General features: G+C 31.6%; 1 protein-coding gene across 16 annotated transcripts in view; it reads left to right on the forward strand.

Annotated features, from left to right (window-relative positions):
* The window catches only part of MIPOL1 (mirror-image polydactyly 1), a 377,605-nt gene that overhangs the window by 284,903 nt on the left and 69,152 nt on the right, over nt 1-23,550 (forward strand). For all 16 annotated transcript variants that reach the window (XM_074393412.1, XM_074393408.1, XM_074393411.1 and 13 more), the window contains one exon: nt 6,891-7,121. In XM_074393412.1, the coding sequence (XP_074249513.1) occupies nt 6,891-7,121 (231 nt within the window). The remainder of the gene's footprint in view (nt 1-6,890; nt 7,122-23,550) is intronic.

A 23,550-nucleotide genomic window follows, 5' to 3' on the forward strand; every position in this document is an offset into this window, starting at 1 on the left:
GTACTGAATCATTTTTATTGTTTGGTCTTCCAGTTCTCTTACTCTTTCTCTGTCCCTTCAATTCTGCTATTGAGCCCATCTACTGGGCTTTTCATTTCAGATATTATATTTTCAGTTCTAAAATTTTCATCTGTTTCTTAATTGCATCTTCTATTTCTCCCATCTCCTCAAAAGCAGAAGCCTCCTTTCTATTAAATTGGAACATATAATTTTTTCATTTTAGTGATGCCCATAAAATTATATTTATGTGTTATATGATAAAACTCAAGATAAACTTTGTTGCCTGTGAGCTATACAGTTGCATATAAACATAAGTGGCTTTGTGAGTATAATCTCCTACCACTCTGCTTCTCACATCACTAAATTTATGAAGCACACAATACATTCTTAGGTAATAAGGAACTAACTTTACATCAATTCCAGGTGCTATAGTATATTTAATAGTTAGATATTTTTGGCTGGGCACAGTGGTTCAGGCCTGTAATCCCAGCACTTTAGGAGGCCGAGGTGGGTGGATCACTTGAGGTCAGGAGTTCAAGACCAGCCTGTCCAACATGACGAAACTCTGTCTTTACCAAAAGTACAAAAATTACCTGGGTGTGGTGGCGTGTGCCTGTAGTCCCAGCTACTCAAGAACCTGAGGTAGTAGAATTGCTTGAACCTTCGAGGCGAAGCTTGCAGTGAGTTGAGATCGTGCCACTGCATTCCACCGTGGGTGACAAAACAAGACTGTCTCAGAAAAACTCCAAAGAATTAGATTATTTTTAAATACTTCTTTGGAATTATTTGTATAGATTGTTACATTTCTAGACATGAATTCAACAGATATTTAGTGACACCCAACTTATATTATTAAATGTAGCATCCAGAAGGCTTTAAATAAATATTAATAAATATCGTGACAACTTGTCCAGTTTAAAATTCTTAAAATTTTAAGTTCAGTATTAATTGGCTTACTTTATAATTAAAAAAAAAAAACTTTTCTCTCTCAAGTTACTTTAGCAAGTTATTTTATTAAACTAAACCAACAACAGCAACAGTGGAAGCAAATCATTGGAGTTACTAGACTATCTCATTTGCAGATTAAATTTCCTCATCCACACCCTTAGCCATTCTGAATATATTTTCCTTTACCTGTATGTCACTGAAAATTAAGACCTGTTATACTGGAGCATATGCTGATTTCCTTAAAAATAAGTGAGGAAGTAAAGGATTTTCTATTTTCAATTTAAAAAAGAGTTTTAAGATGGGGTCTTGCTATGTTGCTCAGACTGGTCTAGAACTCCTAGACTCAAGCAATCCTTCTGTCTTGGCCTTTGACATTTCTGATATTACAAGCATGAGCCACCATGCTCAGCCTCAACTATCTTCTTGAAAAGGTCTTAACATTAATTGATGCAGTAAACCAGGAAACGAAAGTATACATTATCCTTTCATAAATGTATTCTTAGGAAAAAGCAGCACATACTTCTACATTTCATATTTGCTTTGGTTTTATTTATTTTAATTCAGTAAAACAAGCCTACCCTGCCCATTTTTTTTAAAAAGAATGATTTAAGAATGTTATCAGTAAGTGAATAAAGGTTAAAAAAACTAGTTTCCTTCTCCCAATTCATGAAAAACCTGTAGGAACAGGCGGTTGTTTTTCTCAGTAAAATGTTTATAAAATACCTGAGTATTGTGTAAGATTTTGTACAAAGTTAGTTAGATATAAGTAATTTCTTTTTAAAATTGTACAGTTATGAATGCTTATTCTTTGGCAGGTATTGTGCCAGTTGTTTTCACACATGTAGATCACCTCATTTCATTTTCATATGAATTCCATGATATTTTTCTCATGGTTTTGGAGTTGAGGAAATTAATATTCAGTGGGTGTTTTTCCCAGTATCAGAGCAAATTGCAAGACTGGAATATGAATCTATATCTTCTAAGTTCAACCCAACATCTTCATCTACACCAGTTTCAGCATTGTTGACATAGTGGTCTGGATAATTCTCTGTTGTAGGAATCTGTCCTCTGCATTATAGGATGTTTAGCAGTATCTCTAGCTCCTATTCACTAAATGCTAGTACGATCTCAGCCTCCTGGCCACCCCCACCAGTTGTGACCAAAATGTCTTCAGATGTTACAGAATGTCCTCTGAGGACCAAAATTACTCCTGGTTAAGACCTACTGATCTACAGTGTTGTACCTCACCTCTAAATTTTAATCCAAAAATATTTATTCAATTAAATAGCATATATAGAACACACTAATAATTGAACAATTACTGTAAAATAAATGAAGCATAGACAGAGTAAGTGCATATTGTAGGATAACAAGTAAAATGATCTCCTGTAAGGACTTGACCAATACCTCATCATGGAGACAAGAGAGGTAGTCAGGAAAAGTAGCATCAAAACTTGGTATAAATGGGAAAATACTAGTTGCAAGAATAAGCTGAATTCATGTGTGACATTACAGTTAAGAAAGAGAGTTCAGTGAGCAGGTGGGCAGACAATTTGAAGAGAATGTAAATATCTGCAAGCAAAACATCTAAGTGGCTCATAAACCTGCTAATTCCAAGTTATATTTAGCTGAGATGGCATGGAGAGTCAGGGACCAGGAAAATAATCAGGGCCACAGACATAAGGTAATAGACCAGGTAACATTGAAACCAAGACAGAAGCCACATCAGAAAATTTTTCTATTACATGGTACTCACTGGAGTGATATGCATTAAGGACATTTTCTACCTTGGCCTGCCATTGAACTCATTGTGGTGAGCAGCATAGGAGACAGTGTACAGGCTTATTTGATGTTAATTAGAAATAATGATCATGTGAAATATTAGTAAGTAAAAAATTTTTAAAATTTTACTTTCTACACTAAATTATAAACAATAAATTTATAAAGAATTATATAACTTTAAAACTGGAAGAGTGAATTTAAACTTTGCTCATTTTATTACATCATTAACTTCCTGGTTAACAGAAATAGTTACTATCATATGTGGATATTGTGTAAGCTGCACTATTTGATTACATGCTTTAGAATTTCTGAGAGTGATTCAGTGACTCCTCTGTTGCTATTTCATCATTTATGCCTACCATAATCTAAAATATATTCCCATACAATTTAAGTGCCAATTTGAGTTATAATACTACTACTATGCTGAAAATGCATCTAAAAATTAGTAACTTTGGAAGAGGGTAAATGTGATATGTCTTTGTGAAGAAAGCTAAATAAACAAAGAGACTCTGTTGTCAATTTAAAGAAGACCATTCTGAAGAAGGAGTACCAAAGCAAAAATTGTGCTTCAATGATTACAGATTTATAAATGCTTGAAACATAGCTCTCTTTCTTCACCTTTATTCCTACTGGAAAATTTCCTTAGAATTATAAACATTTTGATTTATTAAAGTTCTTAAGGAATGTATTCCTACCATAAAATAAAATTACTCTATATAAATGGAGTATTCATATTTTAGAATTGGGAAGAAAACCACAAGATGAATTGGAAAAAAAACTATAAACTTTAAGTTCTGAGACGGAAGAGTAGGATCTATGAGACATACTAACAGAGAAACATCATGCTTTAGATTGAAGAGTCACCTAGGTGTATCTAAGAAAGTGATACTTTTGCTTTGACTTACTGGATGAGTATGACTTTGTCAGGTAGAAGCATGGATGGAAAGGCATTCCAAACAAATACCTTCAGCAGAAAATACTTGACACACTTGAGAATCTGAATGCTAAGCTAAAAGATGAGGAAAAAGAGAGAGGTCAGTCATGCAGGGCTTTATAGACCACAGCAAGTATAAAAGAGGGTTCCAGTGCAGAGATAGACTGTGGGTTCACATTCTAGCTCTGCTACATGTATTAAATTACTTACCTCTCTTTGTTTCCATTTCTTTATCAGTAAAAAAGGAATATTAAATAGGACTTTTCATGTAAATTGTGAGTTTCAGTGAGTTAAAATATAGCATTTATTATTTTTAGAGACTGTTTTCTGAATGCAAAGAAATGCTATTGCAGGATTTTAAGTGATATACCTACTTTATCTTTTTAAAAAGATCATGTCCCTTGTTTGGGAAAGTCTTGATGGTAATTGACAAGTTTCCAACTCATTTTGAATAAGTAGCTTTTGAACTTGCAGGTATAATCCAAACATGTCCATCTGAGAGAAAAATCAAAATCAGGTATAAATTTGCCCCCTAAAAATTAAATGTTTGAAGATAGGAAGTGAGGAGTGATTAGGAAATTAAATCAGGATGCCCATAATTTTAATAACGGTGAGATTTTTAAAACTGAATCATTGATTCTTAATATGTAATTGGTTACAATATAGTGGTTACTACTTTAGGCATGATAGGCAAATGCAGAATTCCCAAACTAAGCTGTCTCACTGAGTTTTAAACTAGGCCATATATGTAAAGTTAAAATATAAGGGAATGGAGTAGTTTAAGATTTTTTCAACAGTTTATGAAAAGCATTGCCATTAAAGAAACAATTATAAATTGAACTTTATTTAATTTGAGAACTTACCTTCATCAAAAGACAGCATTAAGAGTCAGGCATGGTGGCATTTGCCTGTAGTCCCAGCTACTCAGGAGGCTGAGGCAGGAGGATTGTTTGAGCCCAGAAGCTCAAGGTCAGCCTGGGAAACATAGTGAGACCTTGTCTCAATCAATCAATCAATCAATACACACATAAATAAGACAATATTAAGACAATGAAATATCACTGCATCCATATTACAATAACTAAAAAAAAGCACTTGGCAGTGCCGTTCTGAGGGAGAATGTAAAGCAACTGAAACTCACATTTTGCTGATAGGAGTATAAATTGGTACAACTAATATGGAAGACTATTAGCAGCATCTGAATCTAAATCAGAATCTATTATCAGCAGTACAAAATCTGAAAATAACGCATGCTCTATGGAGTAATTCTACTTTAGACATAAGTACCTAGGTCCCTCAAAAGACATATACAAGAATATTCATAGCAACAACAGTGGAATTGTTAAATAAGTTATGGTATATATATGTAACAGAATATTTTATAGCAATAAAAAGCAATGAATTATATGCTATAGCAAGATGAACCACACATACCGATTGTTGAGGAAAATAAGCCAGACAAAAAGTTTCAAAGTGGGCAATTCACATTTTGATAAAGGTTGGATTAGTAATTAGCTTTTGGGGTGGGGGAAAAATGGGAGTGAACACTGGGGTGTCTTCTAGATTTCTGCATTTGTTCTGTATTTTGTTGTTCACATTTTTTCAAGCTGAATACTCTGCATATATGCACTTTGTGTAATTTAAAATGTAATTAACAATTAAAATATAACTAATAATGTTTTAAATGTAAAGAATATAAACAAGCATCTTTGTTAAGGCTTTGCTTTTAGTTTGTTTTTCATTTCTTCCTCGCATCTTTAAAGGAGATAAAGAGGGTGAGATGAAGAAAACTGGAACTTGGAACAGGCAAGATACAGAAAGTGAGATGACAGAAAATGGAAAATGGGCAAGAGATAGTCTTTAGGCATATGGGTTGGTTGAAAGAACTGAGAAGAAATGAAATAGGGTTAGTTAGATTAATAACAATGTGAAAACCATGGAAAAAGATACTTTTTGCACTCTACCAATGTGGCACTACACACCATTCTAATTTTCTATGTAGTAACCGGTTGACCAGGACTTAGTAACAGTCTGTATTCTTAGGAAATAATTTGAATCCTGAAATGATTTCATTTGGTATACTGACTGTCCTTGTTTCCTGTCCATCCTAGTTCTACGGGATGCCTTCTCCAAAATTAGCATACTGTAGAGTCTTATAGGTAACTTAAACTAAAAGAAGAAAAGTATAATTAGTTTGAACAGTTTTAAAAAAAGTATCAGACTAGATATTAGGACAGTGCCAAAGTTCATTGACTAGCTTTTTGCAGGTTTAATAATGATATTGCTTTCTTTCACATTATCAATCTATATCATATAGTTAAGTTGTTTTACTGCAAATGTCTCCAATCGACATTTCTTTAGTATGCATATACTGAAATGGTATTTAATAAAAAAAGAACATCTCCTGTGTGGATTTTAAATTTATCTTATTAAATATTTATATTTTCAAAATGTCTTTATTTAATTGAGTGAGGTGCTTGCTGCCATTTCAAAATAACCTCAGGTGGTAGGTGTAATGACATATCAAAGGTTTGACCTTTAGCATTTTAGGATTCTATTTGTCTGCATTTTCTTCTGCATTTATTTAGTCTTAATTTATATGCTATTTCTCTGTATGACTTAATGAGTAGATGTATTCTTTATAAGATTCATTAGCCAAAAAAATATATATATACACACATGTATACATGAATATATATTATTTCTGTGCAATCTGACTACTTATTTTAAATTCATTTATATCTCACCTGTGACAAGGAGAAAATGCTGTGTAGGAGGCTGGTCAGTATTTGCATAAACCTCATCCATTCTCATTAAGTGCTTAGCAGAATAGACCCTCCATCTCTTAAACCAATGCCATTCTCTTCTTACTTCTTTTAGCTTATTATATTATTTTATTTGCCTAGAGATACCTTATTTTCTAGTTATCTGCTATCCCTTTAAAAGAAAATTGAATGTAATATTTACACTGATACAATTAAATTAACATCTGGCAGCATCTTTTTGTATGCTTTGGTAGCATAGTCATTTGTCTGGGTAGCTTTCAGCCTAGAAGGAGAGAAATTATCAATTATAATATTGTGACATAAAAATTATTTTCATTTGCTCATTTAAGTATTTATTGATTTTGAGAACTAGAGAGTCTAAATGGAGGTATTTGTTAAATAGCTCATTGATCACTTAGTCTACATCACTTATCTTTAAATTTTGTTTTAATTTCTCTCAGTTTACACAAATCTTTATCTCAAGAAGAAAATCTAAAGGATCAGTTTAACTACACTCTTAGTACATATGAAGAAGCTTTAAAAAACAGAGACAACATTGTTTGCATCACTCAACAACAAAATGAGGAACTGGCTACCCAACTGCAACAAGCTCTGACAGAACGAGCAAATATGGAATTACAACTTCAGCATGCCATAGAGGCCTCCCAAGTGGTCAATGAAAAAGTTCAAAAGTAAGTAAAATGATCTTGTAATACTTCAAACACATGAAGCAAAACAAAACAAAATAACACTTTCTTTTGGGAACCAAACATTTATTGATCATGTTATTTTTTTTCCAATGGCTATTTATTTTTTCTATGAGTATATTCAAATACAACTGTCATTAGTTTAAGACAAAAGTAGACTGAACCAAAAGAACCTTTTTAGATTGGATACCATATGTCATACTTGGGGTCAAAAAGTTATTTTCTTGGGAATCATTGTTACCGTGTAGGGCAAACCATTTTTATTTAATAATTGATTATCAGTTCATGGAGACCATACTATTTAAATTATTTCACAACCCCAAGTTAATAGGCAAAGTTATTAGCAAGGGGAAGAGGCAGTCAAGTTACCACCTGAACTCATTTAGCTTTACAGTAATCCTGCTTGAGTTGAGATCATCTGTGATATTGCAGTCTGAGACTTGTAGATGCATAAAATCCAGTAGGGTGAAATTAATTTTCTTGTGTTGTTCTTCTGAAGTATTCAGTACTGCTTTTCACAGTGCATAATTATATGTGTTTATTTTAAATGATCTTTGCATTTTTATTAAAATTTAAATAAAGCTGAATAATCTGTCAGTCCTTTTGACAACTAGCAAAATGTTAACAAATAGCTTATCAGACAAAGAAGTCACTTATTAATTTATTGGACTTGAACATTGTAGCAGAATTTTCTGAGACAGCTTTATGTAATAGAACCACTGTAATAGAATACATAGAATACATGCAACAGAACATATTTTAACCTTCTTTATGTATTATTAACAGCATTACAGCTTTCATATATCTAGTCACCTCCACTTTCTAAGATATACCTTTTTTCTTAACAATTTTTTTTGTCAGTTTACACTATGAAGTAGTGCTTACTTCAAGGTTTCTTATTTCCCACTACTTCTGATTTGAAAATATCATCTCAATCATTTCCTCAATATCCCTGAAATTATATTTTGATTAATAGCCAAAGTCATATAAATCAGTAGTCAAGACTTTTAAAACAGAATTGTGCATTTTTCTTTACTGCCAGTGTACCTGGAAACCTTTGATTTATGTGTATTATATGTATTTATAAGTTAAAAGATTGGGTTTATATTCAGTCAGAAACTATATCCAGTTATTCACGATGTACATTAATATTCTAAGAACACCGTGATGTATATAGGTAGATATCATTTCTTTGTAAATCACAATCAGTAACTTTTGACAGTCAATATCCAATTTAGCTCTGTTTGTTTCAAGTCTACAAATAATTACAAATTTCAAAGTTTTCTTTATATGTGATCCTTTAATTTCCATACATGATCAAAACAGTGATTCCCACACACCAATTCGAATTTCAAATATTTTTGCAAGTGTTATAAACCTTTTATCTTTTAGATCTCTTCAACTATAATCATCATTTCATTAAAGAAATCATTTTCATATACCAAGAAGTAGAAGTAAGGTAATCTCAGATAATGGTTTAAATTAAATACCTTTAACTCTGACAAATTCATTATCCCTTCCTTATTTTGTGCATTTAACCACAGACAGTTCGAAACTTTTTATGGAATGGCACTAATCCATGGATCAGCATTTAAGTACAACTATGTCATTTATAAGAATTAAATGTTAAATCTCTTATTCTTCTGATTTCCAACAATAAGACCTAGATGAACTATTGTAGGGTTTTCCTTTTCATATTTGATCCACTGTATTTCATATTTTATTGCCACCAATTGGGCAAAGTGTATCTTCATGAGGATATTAGCCTATTTTATTGAGTTTAAGAGAAATGTTATCTTTTTAAAGGAAAGCAACTTATAAGACTTTGTAAGATGGTATTAGTAGACTCTCTAAACATCTGAAGTCAGTATTATTAGCTAATATGTTTAAAAAGTTCTTTGAAAATATATCAGTATTCCTGGGAAATTAAAATTTAAATTAAAAGGGTTTCTTCACAATCAAATTTCCCTTCACAATGAAATTTTTTGAATAACTTTCCCCTTTTCCCTTCACAATCAAATTTATTGAATAGATGATCTATATTGACATTTACTATCTCTAAGTTTTCAATTCCCATTTACTCCTCTGCTACTCAGTATGCTATTGCCAGATCTATACTTAAATTGTTCTTCTTAAGATCACCAGTAATTTTCTAACTACTAAATTCAGTGGCTCATTTTTAACTATATTTTTATTATACAATGAATATCTATTTATGGTAAAAATAAAGAAATTCATATATCTTCAGCAATATAACATAGTGGTTTAAAAGCTCAGGCTTTGGATTCAGAATGTATAAGTATGTGAACCTGAACATAAAACAGTATGCTAATGTGGAAAATAATACATCTATCTCATACTATTGCCATGATAATTCGATGAGCTAATACATGTAATGCTTTTAGAACAATCTGTATTACATACGTCCTCCTTCTCTTGGCATTTTACTCCATTATACTATCTCATTCCTCAGATGAGCTCTGCCTTTTCAGGACTAAATGCCTTTGTGTATATTCGTCCCTCTGCTCACATAATATTATTTTAGGATTTTTTTTTTAAGGTTAGCAAGCATCCAGTAACAAATGCAGTCACTTTTAGAATATTTATCCTACTTCAACTCTCATCATTTAGTACTGTTCATCATTCCTTCTTGAAGTCTTTTCTTTTCTTAGATTCTGTAGCACCGTTTTGTTTTATTTTTTCTACCTTTACGACTTACCTGACTGTTCCTACTCCATTTCTTTCAGGGAATATATCTCCCAGATATCCCCAAATAATTGTTTCTTAAAGATTTTATTTTTCTTCTACCTCTACACAATTCCCAGGAATGTCGTCTATTTCCTTTAGCTTCACCTACTACTTATTAGCCAAATAACTCCAAATACTTGTCTTAGCACTCACCTATCCCCTGAGATCCAGTCTCAGATTTCCAAAACTCTGTACTCGTCAATCTCCTGAAAATAAAGTCCTGCCCATTCTCTTGTGTTTTCTGCCTCAATTAATGGACTTCAGCAACTTCCACGCTGTCCTTGTTTCCTCACTCTTTTTTGCCTTTCACATTCACTTTGCCACAAATCTTTGTTTTGTCTGCTGCCTAAATGTCTCTCCCTCCTTTATATTCTCTTGGTAATTGCATTCATTCATTCAGGCCCTCCTCATCACTCATCTAGACTATTGGAATAATCATAAAACTAGTTGACCTGCATTAGGTCTTTCATATTTATCCTCCTCACTGCCACCAATTAATCTTTCTAATATGTTATTTATATTATTTCCCTGTTTAAAATTTTTCAGGGCCTCTTCATTCCCTACAAGTTAAATGGTTTAACATGACATATGAGGCCTATCACTTGCCTTCTCCCGTTGTTCTAGTATCATATTCTCCCACAACACTACCACAACCTCTTTGCACATGCTATTTCTTCTTCTTAGAATATATTTCTCCTTTTTATTGCCTGGCCAAATTTTTGTTACTTCTGAAAGTCCAGTCCAAATGTCACCTCTAAAATAAAACCTTAACTGGCTTTTTCCAGTGAATAATTTCTTTATTTTCTCTTTCTTTAATGTTTTCAGAGTATTTAATCCATACCTTTACTAATCATCTCGGATCTAGGATATCTATCTATATACATATATGTATATATATACATACATATCACTCTTTGAAGTGTCAAGGGAGTCACCATAGTGTTACACAGGGTCCTTAGCATAAAGCAAACATACTTTCCACAAACTCAGCTGCTTAATCTGTTTGCAGGTTGAATTATAGAACAGGATAGATGACTCTGGGTGCTGGGAAGAGGAACAGAGTTCATTTCTACATTTTCTCAATTAAAAAAAAACCTACATATATGTACATCCATAATACAAATACTTCTATACATACATATATAGTTTATATATATGTATATATACACATATAGTTTATATATATTTATATATACATATATAGTTTATATATGTATATATAATATACACATATATAACACATATATACACATGTGTTATATACACATATATAGTTTATATACACATATAATTTATATGTGTATATATACTTTATATATATAATTTATATATGTGTATATAATTTACACATGTGTATATAAACTATATATGTGTATATAAATAACGTTATATAAATAACATATAAATTTATTTATATTTATATAAATATATAAATAACATATAAATGTTAATATAAATAACATATAAATTGTTATCTATATAAATATAAATATTATTTAAATATTTATATTTATATAGATAACAATTTATATATGTGTATATAAATAGCATATATATGTTTCTATATATAAATGTGTATATATGTATAACATATATATAAACTATATATGTTTATATATGTCATTTGCCTTCTCCCATTGTTCTAGTATCATATTCTCCCATATATTACATATGTCTATATACATGTATATAATATATATAAAGTATATGTGTCTATACATATATATAAATATACCTATATATCAAATACATATATAAACTTATATATACATACTATATAAACTATACACATGTGTATCTATACATAGATATAGATTATGCATATATATGGCATATATATATATACACACACATACACATACTTTCGTGTGTGTATATGTAGTTTTGTTTTGGTTTTGGTGGTTTTTTTGAGACAGGGTATCACTCTGTCACCTAGACTGGAGTACAGTGGCACAATCATGCAAAATCATGGCTCACTGCAACTTCAGCCTCCCCAGTAGCTGGGACCATAGTTATGCGCCACTACACCTGGGAAATATTTCTGGGATTTTTTTTTGTTGTTCATTTTTTTGTTTGTTTTAGTAGAGATGGGTTTTTGTCATGTTTCCCAGGCTGATCGCAAAACTCCTGGGCTGAAGCAATCTGCCCACCTCAGCCTCCCAAAGTACTGGGATTACAGGTGTGAGCCACTGTGCCAGACCTAGGTGATATATTTTGTGTATCTATTTTGTATCTTCTGCACTCTCTCCCAGATCCCCTAAGACATGGATTGTGTTCTATTCATCTTTGTTTTCCCATCTCTTCTAAAAACTCATGCAAAAACCTGCTGTAAAGTAAGTATTCTGTAAATGCTATGAACAAATCAACTACAACAATTTAGTAGTTTGAGAGAATAACAGAATAAACTAAAAGCAAGTCAAGTTAGAGATATGCAGGAAATTTTTAGATATGCTCCACTCTACTTTAGGCCCACGATAAATACTTTTTAGGTCCAGAGTTTACCAGTTGTATACAAACGTATGACTTCTCTGGCCGGTTTTTCCCTCCCTCCCCTCACTGCTACCACCACACCTTTCACTCTCTGAGGAGCTGGCAGCACTTACTTCCTGTTGATCAGATTTTAACTAACCACTTCCATCAAATGTAATTACATTTCGAAGACCAGAAATCTCTAGTAGTAGTAGAGACTATCTACTATTGCTAACCATAGAATTTTAAATTTATTTTCTTTCAGAGTCATAAAAATGTTTAACATTTACTTAAATGTTTTAGCCTATAGGAGTATTCATAAAAAGACAAGTTGTACAGGATTGCCAACCATAAGCTAGCCATTATAGGCAGATCATCACTTATAGGGAAAAAGTCAGTGCATGTCTTACCTCATAACCAAAAAATATCTTCTTGGCCTACCTATCACAAAGCTTATTCTTTTACCAGTGGAAATTAATTCTTTTCTCTTTATGTACTTTTATTGAAAAATATGAATGTTTGTAGAAGCATAGAACATTGTGATGTGGCTTTTAGATTGCTCTTTTCCTGGTACTGAATGTGCTTGGTTTTGGACAGAGGGATTATGTGAAGGTAAAGGGAACTAAAGAGCAGCTAAGAGCACAGGAACTTTGTAGGAAGAACTTCTCTTAATAGTTTTATCAAAGACTATTTCTAATCCTCATTTATTAAAGAGAAAACTGACACACCAATCCATTAAAAGATGTTTTTATTCCTCATGAGAGATTTAAAATTGTGTGATTCTTCATGCTGTAGTTCCTTTTCCATCTACAAGGATACTTGCTTCTTGTGGCCTGAAACAAGTTCCAAAGGACTTTTAAAAATACGTTTTTCTATACTTAGCATGCCTAAGCTATACATAGTTACTTAAAGTAAAAGTAATTACAACCAGGCTTATAAAGTTAGAACTCTCAAAGATCTGGAGTTAAAACTCAAATAACTTTTGTCATGTCTCATCTTTACTGTGGGCCAGATTGACAGGGATATGATTCAAATTCTCCTATAAACTATATAAGGAGTTATATACTGTAACTATATAATGAATAGATGAGACAAAGAGATACAGAAAAAGTGTTTTAAAAAGTTTAAAAAAAAGTTTAAACTTTTAAACACATTTGCTGGAAAAGATGTATCAACTCAAGAACTTTCATGCTTTCCATACTTTCCTAAAAGGAAAAAATCTATTATTTAAAATGTACAGGAGTTCTGCTCATCTTAAGTTTTTATAGCATAGTTAAAACATCAAAGATCAGGCTAAAGCACTTCAGTTTATAGGTTTTTTTAAGTTGTAGATTGTCTTTTGAAATATAGGGCACCCTATATCTTTTGAGCAGTATTGACAAAGAAAAAAAAAAAGTAAAGCTGTTTAAAGTCTTTTCTGCCTTTTGACCAAATACCGGATTTCTATGAAGAAATTGGGGTTACAAAGAAATTGTGAATTCTCAGCCTGGTTTTCCAGCTAATGAGTAAGAACCATCTGTAGTTCTCTTCAAAGTGTCAGGGGAGTCACCATAGTGTTCTCAGTGTAGAGCAAACATACTTTCTACAAACTCAGCTGCTTAATCTGTTTGCAGGTTGAATTATAAAACAGGATACATGACTGTGGGTGCTGGGAAGAGGAACAGAGCATTTCTAAAGTTTCTCAATTAAAAAAAAATGTATGCTATTTTTGTCAAAAGATTTTACCAGATTTTTTACATGTGTTGCTGGCTCCAGAATCTGATTTTAACCATAATGAAAAATCATTCTGCTAAAAAATGAAAGGCCTTAATGAATTTTTTTAATAATTTCATTGTCTTTTCATTAAAATTATTCTGATTCTTCTCAGCTTTACCTGTAATATTTTTCTTATAACTTCTTTGTTGAACTATAAGTTCCAAGGCAAAATTAGACATATTTAACCAATGTAAATATGTGTTGATTGAATCAAAGAATAACTTTTGAAATTCCTCAACTCAGAAGAAGGTATAAATCAATATTTTATATAATGTTGAAAGTCAGCTTTGATTTATTAGTACTATTAATAAGTGAGAGGACCTAAAACTTCTCTAGAAATTGCTCCTGAAATGTTTTCTTGTGTTTGAAATTTATAAACTATGAAATACATGTACTTCACCAAATAATAAGTTGAATGGTTAATTTATTTGTGATAGTTTATCAACAAATGCCCTCCCTAATTAGCTTTGGAAGGTACCTTCTAAATCTAAATCTAATTGAAGATAGTTTTATTGTCATCTGTATATGGAAGATGGACTCAGATGGCTCCTAAATAGTCATTATAAGATCTACAACATCTAAACATGCTTAATTTTTATTCTTGGACATGTGATATGCTTTTAAAGAATTTAATATTCTGGATTTGTGAATCATAAATGTTAAATTATCTGATTACATCTTTAACTTGTGAAATATTTCATCTTATATTCTGTTAAACAAGCATTTCATTAAAGTTATCACCAGTTCCATCATATGCTTATATAGTGGATCACCTTTCCCATTAATCTAGTATATAAAGAAGGTTTCTTTAGAGCTACTTTTATTATACATAGATATATACCTACAATGTTTGACAAATACATAATTATATTCATTTATTTATAAAAACTAAAGAATTTGGGCTTGTATCTTCACTACTGGGGAATGTCTCACGTTGATATGAAGAAGAAACATAGTTTTAATTATCTGACTTAACTCCTTTATGCCAGGGAAGGATTAATGTAGCATTATTAGGATTGAAGCCTAACCCAGAATATAAGAAATCCCAATAGATTGGAAAGTGAAGGATCCAGGCTAAAGAAGAAAAGGAGCCCTTTAAACCTAGACTCTGTATTTTTCCTGGTAGGATAGATCCCTTTTGTAACTAACCTTATGGAATGAGTAAAAGTAAGAGCCTAAAAGTAGGAACCAAAATTTTAAATTACAACATGGCTTTTTGTGCTTAATCTACTTCTTCATTTCAGAAGCTATCTTCTAATAATGAACTAGAGTTGAGCTATTATATGTTTCTGCATACTCAGATAGATAAAACATGTTTCAGACTAACACAATAGAGAGGAATGGAAGAAAAAGAACAAAAAACTAAATATGAGATATCCATACTGTTTCAGTTTAAATAAAATACAGGAGTTTTGGGTTTTTGTTAATCCCAGTATTACAGTAATTTAAAAAGTCAAAGACCAGAGTTTTTATTATTTTAGGGAAATTATAGAATTATGATGATCATCTACATTTTAACTAAAATTTGATAGGGGAGAAACACATTTTTTTATACCTTAGAGACACACACATGATTTTCACACAAATAGTTTACATGAAATACAAGTTCCTTAGAGGGATATATGATCTAACAAGTATACTTTTTTTTTTTTTTTGGCTTCTGTTCTTAGCTGCAGTCAAAAGCTTTCTAATGGTTTACCCCTTGACAGGCTACATAGCTCCTGGGTACTTCTGTGAAGTTAGGAGTACTCATCTACCTTACCTGAAATTAGTTGGAGAATTGATAAAAATAAGATGTATAAAGGGATTTGAACTCTCCAGGAAAATGTTACTAAATGACACTAATTGTTAGTGTACTTTAAAATATTTTACAGTAGAGGGGGAAAGGAAGGTGGTTTCGAAGTTAGATTTTTAGAAGTTTTTGTCATTTCTGTTTAAACGTTGCTCAATCTCATTAGACTTAGTGTAACATATCATTTTACTTGATACTTTATATGACTCACTCAAAACTTTCCCCTTTGTTGTCTCTATTCTTAAACACACAGAATAGATATAATGTATCTACGGGTTAATATAGAAAATATATACATTTTGTATAAAATGGTCTGGTTTGCTTTGAATAAATCCTCAGTATTCTCATCTAAAATCTGATTTCACCATTACACAACTATCCTAAACAAACAGGTGTACTAGGTATCGATTTTATTCCCAAAATATGTTTGGGAGAAAATCAGTTGATCCCAAGAGCAAGTCAAAATAAAAATTTCACTTGGATTCTAAGATTCCATTATTGCTTATTTATGCCTACTGGGTCAGGGATTTGTACTTGTGCATATTTGGGCCTGGGTAAATTTACACAATGAAGAATCCTTTGCTTGTTTCAGTGTAACTTCGTCTGATGGTGAAATCACAAACATTGTCCATAGATTAGCTTTATTCTTGATCAGTTACATTTAAGGAAAAAAAGTTTATGTATAACAATATTGATTACAGTTACAGCTGAAGTGTATCTTATTTCTTCCTTCAGTGTTATACATTCTTGAACAACTCGATAGAGGCACTTTTTACTTCTTAACCGAAATATAATGAAAAAAATAATTTTACTATTATAGATTATTTTAGCAGGTCTTTTTATAGGAAGACTGACCAAAAGTGAAAAAAAAAAAATGAAAGATTCTACAAATTACATGTAAATGATATTTCAGAACCTACCAAAATAATTTTAACTTTTTTAGTTGCTTTGGCATTTATACAATACAGTCCAATAGTTCTTGGAACATCATCATCTTTTCAGTTTTTCCTTTGTCTCATACAACACTATCCTGTGTATATGTAGAAGCATGTTATTTCTCTTTCTGTTACCATTTGCCATATAACAAGCTATATAATGGTAAAAATAACATAAAACAATTTTAGTGTCTTGAAATATCTTTCTTAAGTTAAACTAATCTGCCTTCTGAGTTAAGCTATGTGTATTTCACATCAGTCTTCCAAAAAGTTCTCTACTACTGACTCTCAGAGGGCCTAAATCTTTCCCAGAATGATGGGAGTAGCACAGTTCAAGAACAAGAATGAATCTCTGTATAATCACACCACAATGTGAGGTGACCCTAAGACAGAGAACTGACCAGATACACATATGGGTTTTAGGAAGACTTTCTGATGCTCTTTTTTAACACAGCTGTGAGAAGAATGTGGCTAAGACCCAATAGTCATTCTTGAGTAGAGCTGGCAAAGGAAACCATGAGGAGAAGAGAATTTTAACACATGGGTGTAAGAGAGTCCGGCTTCATTGATGCGATCTGAGGGGAATGCCTAATGACTGGAAGAATCAAACTTGGCAATGAAAACACAAAGCTCTTTTCATCAATTCAAACACAGACTCTAAAGCTGCAGATGGTCACCTCCAGCCTTGTGTATTCAGTGTGGGGTTTTATAAAATGGCACTTTGGTGAATACTAATAGATCAAAACAAAGATTTAATAACGTAAAGATGTGGTGTTCATTTTTAAATGAGTATACAGGTCAGTGTCTCAGAAAAGGATAAAAAGAGTCCCTTTTATATGTGGGTCTAAAGTCTTTTTGTTAATTTTTTAACTTCAAAAATAAATGGCATCTTTAACATACAGATTGTGTTTTATGGAATACAGTTTACATTATGAAAAAGAGGCCAAAATTGGGGTTTATATCTATGCTCAATAATTTCATTTCTTCTGGTGTGAGGACTCTCAGCTTTTATTTGTTAATGTCATTCTTTAATATTTTCTGAAGTACACTTGATAGGATAAATATATGTTCCATTCTCAAGGACAAATCAATCTAATTAAAAATTTAGCTCAAACATTTTATTCTCAGAATAGAACTTTTTCTCTCACCTTTTCACAGAATACAAAGAGACATTGTTTAATACAAAGGAAGACTTTGAACTTTATTTCAGTCCTGAAATTACATTTTGGCTACTTTTTACTCTATTTGCTGTGATTTTAGAAATACACAGCAATTGCTTAGGTATTAAAAGTTAATTCATTGTATTCAAGTTGTTACTTATTTTATATAACTCTTTAAAGTATGTTGTATTTTTTTAATAAACGATATTATACTCAGTTAGCACTTTGTAGTTTATAAAATATTTAAGCTAAACCAAACAAATGAAGCTTTATTATCCAAAATAAACTTAAAATACAAGCTTGAATAACTCAATAATTGCTTTCTTGTTTCTGCTATTTATGAACTAAATATAATGATTAAGTTTGCATTCCTAATACTTTTATCTAGCAAATTACATCTAACATATAGTAAATGAAGACACTAAAATTCTAAGTTGAAGGGGAGGCAACTTCATATCTAGTAAAAATATTGGTGAACTAACAGGACCCTCAAGTGTCATTAACTAGGATTAACTAGGCATGTACAAATCATTAAATTTGCTCTCAATTTTCTCATCTGGAAAATACACTTGCACTAGACTTCTTCAAAACATGGCTATAAGGATCAAATGAAATGCATGTGCATAAAAATGCTTCGAAAAGTTAATGTGCTCTATAAACATAAGCCATTTAATATGTTCAACTTATGTATTTTAAATTAAAACATTATGATCACCTGTCTGTTTGGAAAAAGAAAGGGAGAAAAATTAGTTTTTAGACACAATCTAAGAACCATGTAACTTTTGAAAGATACTTTACATTGATCTTGAAAACTGGAAGAAGGTTCTGTGTGTTCTCATGCATTACTGGTGAGAACGTGAAATGGTAAAACCCCTATGGAGGAGAATTTGGCACTATCTAAAAATAGTACATAGGCATTTGCCCTTTGACTAAGGAAGAATCGTTTGTAGGACTCTATCCTGAATATAAACCTTCATGCATATGAAACAACATAAGAATTACAGTATTGTTTTTAATAGCAAATAAAAATAGCCCAAATAGGAGAGTAGTTAAATAAATGATGGTACATGCACATAGTTTAATACAGTGCAGCTGTAAAAAAGAGTAAGGAAGATATCTATAAACTGATATTGAATGATTTCCAGGACAGATTTCTAACTGGAAAAAAAAAAAAAAAAAAAGTACTTCTCATATACTGCCTTTTGTGTGAGAAATAAGAATAAAAGGAACAGGAAAGATCAGCCAGAAGTGAAAGTGTTTACTTTTGGAGATATATGGGAAAGAGATATAGACAAGGATGGGAGTGCAACTTTTCTGAGTATGCCCTTTTGTATAGATTTGACTTTTGGACCGTTTAAGTCTTTTATATATTCAGAAATGAAAATCAAATTAAAAATATAAAAAGAAGATGACTTTTTTTAGTGACTATAAATACAAATAAATATACCTAACTGTACAGCAAATTAATAAGATACAGAGAGAAAGTATAGTCACTAATAGTGACTATAAATACAAATAAATACACCTAACTGTACAGCAAATTAATAAGATACAGAGAGAAACTAATTACTTCAAGTATCTTTTGATTATCATACTCTGACTATACATTATTAGTGGCATATATTCTACGAACAAAAATACATGCAAAGAAATTGTAATGTTGCTCACTATATTAACAGTTATTAGTCCTACAGGTATTAACATTTTTAAACGATTTTATGTATATTGTTGGATTGAGCAAATAAAGAAACAAACATTATTAGGAACTAAGTTTTGCACAATAAAATAAATGACATTAGGAAATAGAAACTGTAATATTAAATTTGAATTCAACATATCAAAATGAACCAATGATTTTATTTTATTTATTTATTTTTTGAGACAGAGTCTCACTCTGGAATACAGTGGCAGGATCTCAGCTCACTGCAACTTCTGCCTCCCAGGTTTAAGCAATTCTCCTGCCCCAGCCTTCTGAGTAGCTGGGATAACAGGTGTACACCACTACACTCAGCTAATTTTTGTATTTTTAATAGAGATGGGTTTCTGCCATGTTGGCTAGGCTGGTCTTGGACTCCTGGCTTCAAGTGTTCTGCTCGCCTCCGCCCTGCAAAATGCTGGGATTACAGGTCTGAGCCACCGCACCTGGCATGATTTTAAATATATACATATTTTTCTTAGCTCTGTCCACTGAAAAAGGCTTAAAAGCAATAGACATACCTAGCACCCAGATTTTAATTTCTAAGTACCATTTTCCATTATAAAGTACAAAGCTTCTAGGTCTGGGTTAGGGAAAATACAGAATAGTCTAGGATGTCTTTTTGTGCCAAGAAACAAGCAAATGCTCAAAGATTAATGGGATTATATAGAAAGGATACATAAGCCAGCATGAAAATGTTCCCACTGACCAAATTTGGGATGACTTGTGAGTCAAAAAAAAGAACTCTATTTGATTACAAAATATTGAACTTTTACATCTTAGAGTCTATAAACATACTCAAAAACAAGAGATGAAGTATGAAGAGAAAAAAAACCTTTTATACAGAAGAATGTCAGTTAATAAATGTAGAGAGAATGATACAATTAGAAAATCACTACCTTGTAGCTTCCAGTATAATCAGTTCTGCAAAAAATAATCAATAAGCAAAGACTATGAATTAGCTATATAATTAGTTAAAAGAAGCAACCTTGATATTAGAATCAATCAGTCTAAATAGTTTGGGAGAGCTTACTTAGCATAACCAAGGAGTTTAGAGTTTAGTGATCAGAGTGGGTTTAGACATAGGAATTTATGATGTCAACTGCCTTAGAACAATATTTAGGGATTTATTATTAAAATTTACTTTGGGTATTTTTCTCACTCATGTGTTCTGTGCTTATATAAATGATGGGAGAGACCTAAACCATTTAACCCTTTATCAAAATTCATCTTTTAAAGAAACAAATTATGATGTAAAGAAGTTTTGCTTTAGAGACTATCAGTGTTAGACTAGGTACTGATCCTTTCCTTATTTAAAATTTTGATATTATTTAAGTTTATGTGCTAATCATGATTTTAAAACTATTTTTATTAACATATTACTCATCTTGATTACTTTTATTTAACATTCCTTTAAATTTTATCCTGAGATGAGTGCCTCATTCACCTCACCAGTTCTAGCCTTGAATATCCTATAGAAGATGAAAAAGACACTGTTACAATGAAAAAAAAAAAAAAAAAAAAAGACCTGTTACAGGGGAAAAAAGGAACAAAAGACACTCTTAAGTTATTCTCATTAAAAATAATAATGATAATGATAACTTGCTGTTATCCTAACTTGCATGATTTCTGTTGAATGGTATTTTATGTTCAGAAATGATAGTGATATCGTAGATATGAACGATTGTGGTTCTTTCCACCTTACAGAATTTGGCCAGGTTTTTAATTATATGGTGTCCATAAACCTTACCACTCTCCAAATTTCTATGTCTTAATTCATATTTGGAACCTGCACCACTTTTATCAACTGTTACTTTATCTTTAATTTAATCATCTTTCATACTCTATGTAGATCAATCATCATATCTATCAACAGGGTCCTGATTGCATTCTAGATCTTAAATGTTGATCTAAATTTGAGAATATATGGTTTTTATGGTTTTTATGAATCATAGTTAAATCAAGTAGGGAAAATGACTATGATGATGCCAGCTTAATAAGTTGAATATTACTTTTACTTTGTAGGCCCATGGCTTAGTCTAAAATTTGAAGTTACATTGATATATTATCTCTACTAGTCTCCCAAAGGATGTTGCCTATCTTTTGAATTAAACTTGAGTAAGGTTGATTTGTATTCCGTGTTAATCAAAATTTGAAATGTTGACATTAGAAAATTTCATTCAGTGCTAATTATATATGACTTTTATGAAAGTTAGGAAGAAACGAATCCTGCATTTTAAAGTTTAGTGTCTGCCTAAAGCCCTATGAAAACAGTAGTGAGTAGCTTAATAAGCCATCTTAATAAGATATCTTAATAAAACTAACCAGTTATTCTAGCTTGCTGCTTTTCACTTGGCAGTATAAAAATCATTGACTCACTTCCTCCATCATTAATTGAAACTTTTCAGGGTTTAAAATGATCAAAACCCTTGGCAATGTTAAAGCAACATCTCCCAACCTTTCTTGCCTCTTGAATCTCTTCAATATATATTCTCTAGTTAGTGTTTTAAACATTATTTTTGCATTGGTATAAGATAAAGAAGTTGAGTTACATTGATTGTTTTATAAATTTTATTTAACACAATCTTTAGTATTGATAATATATAACATCACATGGTGTTTAACTTCAGCTATGTAAGAAAAAGCACAATTTGTTAAATTTTATAATGGTATATTAAGTTTGGTTTAAGGACTGAATATAAATAAGAAAGTAGATTAAATTTTAGTAACATATTATGACATTAAATAACTTGCTTGTGAGGTGATATTTGGAATTCTTAACATTTTAATATTTTCTTTTTTTGAGATGGAGTCTTGCTCTGTTGTTGCCCCGGCTGGAGTGCAATGGCAAGACCTTGGCTCACTGCAACCTCCACCTCCCAGGTTCAAGTAATTCTCCTGCCTCAGCCTCTTGAGTAGCTGGGATTACAGGCGCCTGCCACCACACCCAGTTAATTTTTGTATTTTTGGTATACATGAGGTTTCACCATGTTGGCCAGGCTGGTCTCAAACTCCTGACCTCAGATGATCCACCCACCTTGACCTCCCAAAGTGCTGGGATTACAGGCATGAGCCACTGCACCTAGCCACATTTTACTTTTAAAATAAAATAATAGAGCCTGTATTTTCTAGAATATTTTCACAGATAACATGTTGTGGATGTTTTGGCCTTTATGCCAGTATATGAAAAACTAAATTGAATATTATTATTCCAGTATTCTCTTTCTTTATCTTCGTTTTTTAAGTAGCAGTTACATAATAGGTAATATGAGTAGTGTGATCAAATGAATACAATTTAAAGATCTCATGAAGAGAATCCTGAGGTGAATTTACAGATTTATTTTTATGCTCCTCGTTAATTTGTATTTCAACATCCATATACTGTCTGCTTACTTCACATGTTCAGTGGCCTATTAGGGATGGAAATTAAAGAAGTTATAACTGAGAAAGAAAAAAATTATGCTCCAAAACCACATGTTGGCCAGTTCTGTTTAGCTGAATGATAAACAGTTCAGTCAGCTGATTGAACCATGAACTGCTCTGCAGGTCTCTTCCAGTACTCCATTTTGCTCATTCATAGGTTCTGAGAAGTCCTCAAACTATTCCATTTTAAAAAGCAAAACAAAGTTTAATAAAAATTTTATTCTTTGTTACTTGAACCCAGAAGGTGGAGGTTGCAATGAGCCGAGATCATGCAGCTGCACTCCAGCTTAGGTGACAGAGCAAGACTCTGTCTAAAGAAAAAAAAAAAGTGTATATATATATATATATATATATATATATATATACACACACACACATATATATATATCTGTGTATATATATATATCTATGTATATATATGTATATATATGTTCTT

The sequence above is a fragment of the Saimiri boliviensis genome, chromosome 2 (genome assembly GCF_048565385.1).
Source record: "Saimiri boliviensis isolate mSaiBol1 chromosome 2, mSaiBol1.pri, whole genome shotgun sequence".
Taxonomy (NCBI): domain Eukaryota; kingdom Metazoa; phylum Chordata; class Mammalia; order Primates; family Cebidae; genus Saimiri; species Saimiri boliviensis.